We start from the raw sequence: 7,654 nt of genomic DNA, 5'->3' as shown, positions 1-7,654 counted from the left end.
GTCTCCAATAGCTTGTTTAACGGAGACTGATTTGAACTTCCAACTTTGGCCAAGAAGCTAAGAGCAAGTTGCTGGAGTTCTCAATTTGTGTTTAGGTTTATTTGGTTTCTTGGGTTATGGAAGAAGAACAACTTGTTCTCAGGGCACTCAGGGCTCTTCTTTTCTAGAGAAGCCGTTGCCTAGAATATGAAACTATTATTTCAAAATACTGGAGAAGAGCCCAAAACACCCAAGGGCTAACCAAATCAGAAAGTCTATTTCAGGTCTGTTAATGTTCCCAGTGCAAGCTTCAGTTCTTCTAGTGAGGTTTGGGAGGATGCTCAGCAAGGACAAATTTGAGTGACTTCAAGCAAGTCTATTCAGTGGGATACAAACCAGAGTGCCCTGGGGAGAAGCCTGTGTGAGTGTACGTGTATATGCTGGGCAAGTCCCTTAGACTCATCCTTATACTCTTTCTGCTACAGTGCAGGTCCTAGTCGATGGATCCCCAGTCCGGATCCAGCTGTGGGACACCGCTGGACAGGTAAGCTCTATCAAAGCATCTGCCAGCTCTCATCCTGTGGGACAGGGACTGTTTGCAGGCTTTCGAGGAAGGCACTAGTCCAACATCAGCTGTTCGCTGGTGTGGCAGTCACAGACAGGTGAATGACAGACTCCCTCAGCTCTGAAACTTGTTTCTGAACCATGGCATGGCTACAAAGTCATCACAATGCCCTGCCTCTGAGGGTGTTGCTGTCCTAATTAACGTGTGAAAAAGCCACTGCATCAACATGCTGTTAGATCAGTCCAGTGAAGACTTTTTTTTTTATTCCCCTCCATTTTCTACAGGAAGACTTTGACTGTTTGCGCTCACTTTGTTACCCTGATACCGACGTCTTCCTTGTCTGCTTCAGTGTGGTAAACCCAAGCTCCTTCCAAAACATTACTGAGAAATGGATCCCTGAGATACGAACTCATAATCCCCGCGCGCCGGTGCTGCTAGTGGGGACGCAGGCAGATCTGCGGGACGATGTCAATGTCCTCATCAGCCTGGATCGCTACCATGTGAAGCCTGTGCCCCGGCCTCAGGCAGAAGGTCTAGCTGACAAAATCCGAGCTGAAGCCTACCTGGAATGCTCAGCATTAACCCAGAAGAACCTCAAAGAAGTTTTTGACATGGCCATTGTCAGTGGTGTTGAGCACAAAGCACGGCAGGAAAAGAAAATGACTGCCAAAGGCATCAAAACTCTCTCCAAGTGCCGCTGGAAGAAGTTCTTTTGCTTTGTCTGAAGCTGCTTTGAGGGAGGGGAGAAAAGAAACACCTGATGCCAGTATTGGCTCTGCACCTTCTTGGAGTGACTGCTCCTATGGCCCCAGTGAGGAGGGTATGATAAGCTGCTGGGCTTGGAAACCTGGCTTTTGCTGGGTTGCAGTGTCAGATGTCTAGGAGACATGAACTTGATTTCCATTGTGCAGCGATGTGGAATGGTCCAGGTGGCTCGAAGTACCTGACAGACATGTCTGAAGTGTCCCAGGCCAATAGGAGCCTGAAATACACCAAGACTCAGTACCCCAGAGCAGGCAGGCTCCTTACACTGTTCAAAACAACCCATTTTCTGTTGGAAGCTACACACTTTCAGAGTCCTGAAGCCGCGTAATAAACATGAGGGACTTTTGAAGTCTGTCTGTTTTGGCTGATTTACAGGCTTGGCAGAGAGTGGTCAGGGGCAGTTGTAGGTGACTGTGATGTGGTCAGACATGGGCTGCCAAGTTTGTAACGTGAGACTTTAGTTCCCTCAGTGATTCTGCTTGCCAACATAGGTAGAAGTCATTTGACTTACGAAAAATCAGCACTCTTTTCTAAAGACCCTATATTGTGAGTATCCTTGAGAAGGTTTCTCCCAAAGAAATAAAGGCCATTAGCAGGCTGAAGAGAAAATGCAGTGGGAGCTACAGTAATTCTTAAAGCAAAATATTCTCTGAGAGGACTCTCTAGTCAGCGGATACCGGTGCTATAGTCCTATCTTAAAGGGTGGTCACGAACTTGGGAAGCGATTTTGAAAGGCCTTTTTTGTGTGTGGTGTTTCAAGAGAAAGAACAGCTGAGGAACAGTGATTGAGTGTCTCTGTCTGCCTAGCAGAGATGAAACTGTATCCGCGAAGAGTTTGTAACACTACCAAGGTGTGAAACGTAGATGGAAAGTAATATATGTAATATAAGGAGAAGAGAGAGGGAAGAAAAGGAAGGGAATAAAAAGGAAAAAGAGAGGTGGAAGGAAGAAAGGGAGATGGAGAAGGAAAGAAGAATGAACATTGTTAAATGAAACTTGTGGTTCTTACTTAGTTGATATGCTAATATTCAGGGAATCTTCTAGGAACCCGCAAAATTGCTAGTGATCTCAATTCCAGAGTAATATTTCCCATACATTAAGTTCTGAATCAAGGGGGGGTCGTAGTATGAGAAAGAGAGAGGGTTCCTCCTGGTCAGTAAAATTCTCAGTTTCAGATCTGTGCAGGAGAACAGAATTTACCTTGTACTGTTCCTCCTGAGGCTTCAGAACAGGAACAGAGGACTCAGGGCTTCTTTCTGTTGTGCTTCCCTTTCTCAAAACTCACTGCTTGATCTTCTGAAATCAAAAGCAAAGGAAATCCATGAAGTTCCTGCCAGACAAAAACATTCACTGTGCTTTCTCTGTTCCCCTCTCTCCTGTTTCTCAGGGGATTGATTAACTGGTGAGTCTGTTCACATTTTATTACAAACTTGCATCAATTTGTAAAACTTCTTTCACAGAGACATTTCGTTCTGGTTTATGTAGCAGGCAGCGTGACAGGTCTATCGAGCAATGCTTTCAACAGTCAGGGGGTTCTCTGCATCTGGTCATGGCCCATCACTCTGGGGATGCTTTGGACTAATGTGACAGAAGGGGGATATAGCTGTGGATTGTTTGTCCTGCACGAAAAGCAAGCATACCTGAGCTAGGAGACCTGAAAAAAACCAAATGCAAGTAATGCAGCATGGCTCTGGACCCAAAGAAAAGCCTGCAAACATCTCCCACTACCATTTTACTTTGTGCTGCAGCTCATGAGGTCCCCAGGATGCAAGACAAGCCTGCCATCTCCCTGGGCAGTATCGTAGTGTGAAGGAGATGGTCAGGTCTGCTTGCAAAGGGGTGCGGCCCACAGCCTTGGGGCTGCTTCGTAGGGTGAGGCTTGGAGGCCTGAGAAGGATGGCATGTCCAAATGAGCTGAGCGCTGAAAGGTCCCCCCCAGCTGAAATGCCATCCAGGTCCAGTGAGGAGTCCAAAGAGTTTGTCTGTTGGGTCTTTATGCATTTCTTTAGCCTGTGAGACTGAGGGCTGTGGTATGACCTGCTGTGGAACGCACCATACCCCTATGGAGCAAATCCATAGGTGGGAAGAACACCATCCTCCCTCCTGCTCAGGACAGCAAGGGTTGTCCTGCAGTAGCTTGCTATGAAAAAAGGGATTATTTCATTCTGGAGAAGAAACAGTACTGTGAGTTGCTTCTGCTTTCTTCCTCTGTGATTATATCTAATATTTGTTCAAATAAAATTTTTTAATGTCCACAATTTGTGTTTGTAATTTTGTCAGTGCAAAATTAGCTGAAATTTATGATTGAGAGAGTTATTCCGTTTTACTGACAATAGTACAAGAGGGGAATTGCCCCACTTCTCTCTCCATGTCCTAGCCTCCACTAGCAATAGTAAAAATTCCCACATAGCTGACACCTCCCAAGGTGTTTTTGTTGCCTCACTTAATTTTCCTCTCCCTCAGCAGCCGCTCAGGGTGGAGACTGCCGAGGGGGATGGAGTAGCAAACATCGAAGGCTTTTAGTGCCTCTCCCCAGAAGCCACCACCCGTGGACCACTTAGGAGGCCCACCCAGCACTGACTGAGACAAGCCCATGTAGCGCTTGCAGTTGGAGCCTTAATAACAGCATGCGGCTCTGTCATTAGGGTAGTTTAGCAACCAGCTTTATTTAACTTGGTAGTTAAACACTGCTCAAGTGCTGAAAAATTGTGTCTGTGCTGCATAGGACACAAAGGCTCTATCCAGGATAGCTCACAGGACTCATCCTTTTCACCTTATCATCAGCATCACAGGCAGGTCAGGGCTCCTGTCTGTCCACGTCTGGAGTCCCGGAGCTGTTCCAAAAGCAGAGATCTGGGAAATGACACTGCTGGGGGCGTTCAGCGAATAAGAAAGAACATGGGCAAAACCCCACGGTGTAGTAGAGGTAATGAGCAAATGTCATCCAGAGACTAGAAGGAATAGGAAATTACTAACAATAAAACATGATTTGGCAACTTGTTGTTTTGTTTTGTTTTACAAAGTCTGAGACCACAATGTCCTGCAATCTGCTCTTTGCTAGATATAAAGCAACTTATTTGAAGTCACCTCCCAGCTTTGCAGCTTCCAGGCATTAAAGCTTACAGGAGAATATGTGAATGGAAATAGCAGCAAAGTGTGAATTAACTTTACGGGGAGTGAGTCATGCCACTGAGCCATATCCTGTCACGTGCACAATAAACACCCTAAAACTCCTGAAACCGGTGTAGAAAGCTGAGCTCCTGGGGATGGGGGAGAATCTAGCTCACTAAATGGAGCGTCCTACCAAAGCCACCTGAAGCATCTTTAAAGCCTTGCTCTAGTCCTCTTCATGGTGCAGTACTGGACCTGTGCTACTACCTGGCTACCTACCCCCCCAAGTTTGGGCTTGCTTCCGCCTTGTGGTGCTGCTTAACCAACCTGTATTTTCAGACGATGCCAAGAGTGCAGGTGAGTTCCTGGGATACTGTTGCTAACACAAACCACCCCACCAGGCTGGATGAAGCTAGCCGAGCCCATTACTAGGCCAGCACGATTCCACATGAGCACCGCTTTAATACGAGAAAGGATCCTTGTGTTTAGTTTGATCTGACTCACTCCATAGCTCAAAGCTCAGCATCAAATGCAAAAAACCCAATATGCCGATAAGGTAGGAAGTCTCTAGTACCTCAGTTCTTGTTCAGGTCTCCGTCTTGGATCCTGGTCAGCAGACTCTTGCAGTCCTACATCCACCAGAGTTACTCATCAGGGCTTTCCCGCCAGCATAAGCAACACCGCAAGTGCTTCAATATAGGAACGCACCACGTTGTGTAATTGTCATGAAGCTGGTGTGCTAGCTGCCACTCATCAGCTGCCATCTCCCAAGGAGCTGAGCTCCGATGTCGGCAACAGTAGGAACATGGTGTGGAAAGCACCCTTTTGTTTACTTTCTCTTTAGGTAGCACACCCTAAATGGGCTTAACTGTGCCAAGAAGGCTCCCAGCTGGCAGAGCTTTCCCGGGCTTCCACTGAACCCTGACTGGGAATTAATCCCCAAATTAATACCAAGTTTCATCTGACTCAACACAGCCTCCTTCCAGCACCAGAAGGGCGAGTCTGAAAGGTCCATTCAGGACATCTTTATGTCCTGTAGGTTATGTTCTATTTGTTTTGAAGGGACAGGCTGAATTATTAGCGGGTCAGGAGCCAACATGAGTCCAGCAGCAGAAACCCAGCTGTGCTTGAAGGCTGCTGCAGTGCGATTACCTGGGAACGGCATTCTCGCCCACTTCCTGAGAAGGGTATGATTGTGTTAACAACCTGATCACTTCCAATTTAATCCTCAGGTGCTAACTGACTTTTTCATTCAGATCCTCCAAGTCTAATGCTATTTATCAATTAGACAGCTATTTCCAGCTTGGAAGCAGGGTCTGATTTGACTTTTCAAAGCTGTAGTGGCAGCTAAGTAGTCTGTTTCAGCCTTGTTTCTAACGCCTTCCTGCCCCTGGTTTGGGCTAGGTTGGTTCTCTCCCTTGGACCTCTCTGTGGCCTCGTGATAAAACCATGGGAACACTAGAGGAGCGGGAATGAGCAGAGGCACTGCTCAAACAGGCACCGGCGCCACAAGAAATGTCTGTCCTCTCACGGCCTATGCTTCAGTCAGACTGCTGCTCTTCCAACCCTGCCAAGAGTTTCCTGTGCCCAGGAGGCTGTCCTTGGCCTGTTTGGTCTGCTAAAACATCTTGGCTCTCCTTTACATCGTTGCCTCTCTTTGAGCCGTGCTAAATCACTCCACAGCGGGCCCAGGAGATATTTTACAATATGGCTCCATGACTGTCCTCCCCGTACGGGAGGATGCTGGTCAAGTCCTATCTCCCAGTCTGCATCTGCTCCCAGAAGAGGAATCAAAGGGCTGGCTCAGCTGGCACTCCTGGAAGCTGCTTACTCATGCCTCTGCAGAGTCCAGCCCTGGGCTCTCCGTTCCCACCATATAAATACAGCATTGTACTTGCAAAGACCTATTGCGAAAGCAAGCAGGGTATGTTTCAACGTATCCGGAGACGGATTCCCTTTGCTGCAGCCCCACGTGATCCCAGTTCCCAGGGTGACACCATGCCCTTTCCAGCTCCTGGACTGAGCTGCTCAGCAGCCAAACTTGCTGGACTTGTTGTGGAAGAGCAGGTAGGAGATGTGGGTCCCATCCTCCCCCTCCCTCCCCTTATCCCCAGCTCTGCCCCTGGGGCACTGTTGTGAACTGAAATACTCTGGTTTCTGCTGCTATGGAGGAACATCAGGTGCAGAGAAATTTGGCTTGGGGACAAGTTTCACCACGAGTCACTGAGCCAGGCTTTTCTTTCCCATGAGATAATCCTGGGCGGGGCAGACAATCTCTTAAAATTAAAATACAATGAAAATACACGGGCTTCCCAGGGTTTAGGGTAAATCTGTCTTTCCTTGTTTTCTCAGAAAGCAAGCCAGGCAGTGCTGAAACCTTCCCCAGGCTTACGGCACAGAGGAGAGTGCTGCAGCAGCCTGGGAGCCAGGTCTAGCTTTCTGGCCGGGGGATGGTACCTGCTTCTCCCCCCAGCCGCCAGCTGGCAGTGGGAGCCCACCCAAAGGACTGGCTGTGCTGGTGGAGAAGGTGGAAGAGCTCAACCTTCCATGGAGGAACCTCCACAGTCCTGTAGAGGAGGATGGATGGGAGAGTGCAGGTTAGCAAGTTGAGTACGGACAGCAAAGCCCCCTTTCCGTGGCACCCTAGCGCCTGCACGGCACGACGGAGCTTGTTGGCGGGAACAGCGCTGGTGATTTCAAACAGCCACCTACATGTGAACACTTGTGCTGGTGATGCTGTCACTGCTGTTAAACTCTGAGGGGGCTCAGGGCACTCAAGTCATGGGCCTGCCCGTCTTCCACCATCCTCATAAGCGTCTTGCTGAGCTTAACCCTCTGCTTCTGCAGGTGAACACAGCCCGTGGCAACAGGGGCACAGGGAGAAGCCAGGGATCTAGCCGGGATCTTGCTGGCGGCAAGCCTCAGCACCCCAGCTCTGCAGACTGAGGTGCTTTCTTATCCAAAGGGGTAAGTCAGCATCACGGGCTGCAGCAGGGCCCGTCGTGGGAGGATTCGGTTCTCCCAGCAGAGGCTGCGTCCCTGCAGGGCTAGATGGGAGAGAGGCTGAGAAAATGCTGCCCGAGCAGTGAACATGGGTTTCAGACAGTGCTGCGGGGCCCCAGCTGCCATTCTGCAGCGTGCCCTTTGCCGAGCCGCTCACCCAGGGCAGCCGCGCGTGCCTGGGGACGGCTGGTGACTGGCGGGGGCAGAGCCGCGCGGAAGGATGGGGTGGGT

General features: G+C 49.1%; 1 protein-coding gene across 1 annotated transcript; it reads left to right on the top strand.

Moving 5' to 3' along the window:
* Positions 1–436: 436 nt before the first annotated feature.
* On the top strand, positions 437–1,269 carry RHOV (ras homolog family member V; the record flags this gene model as incomplete). Its single annotated transcript, XM_010132520.1, has 2 exons — positions 437–523; positions 829–1,269. Coding segments are annotated over 2 exons (528 nt in total), but the record flags the coding sequence as incomplete, so codon positions are not given.
* Between the last annotated feature and the right edge of the window lie 6,385 nt (positions 1,270–7,654).

The sequence above is a fragment of the Buceros rhinoceros genome, unplaced genomic scaffold, assembly GCF_000710305.1.
Source record: "Buceros rhinoceros silvestris isolate BGI_N320 unplaced genomic scaffold, ASM71030v1 scaffold18483, whole genome shotgun sequence".
NCBI classification, from domain to species: domain Eukaryota; kingdom Metazoa; phylum Chordata; class Aves; order Bucerotiformes; family Bucerotidae; genus Buceros; species Buceros rhinoceros.
Note: the sequence above shows the minus strand (reverse complement) of the source record. Positions and strands in the feature narration are given on the sequence as shown.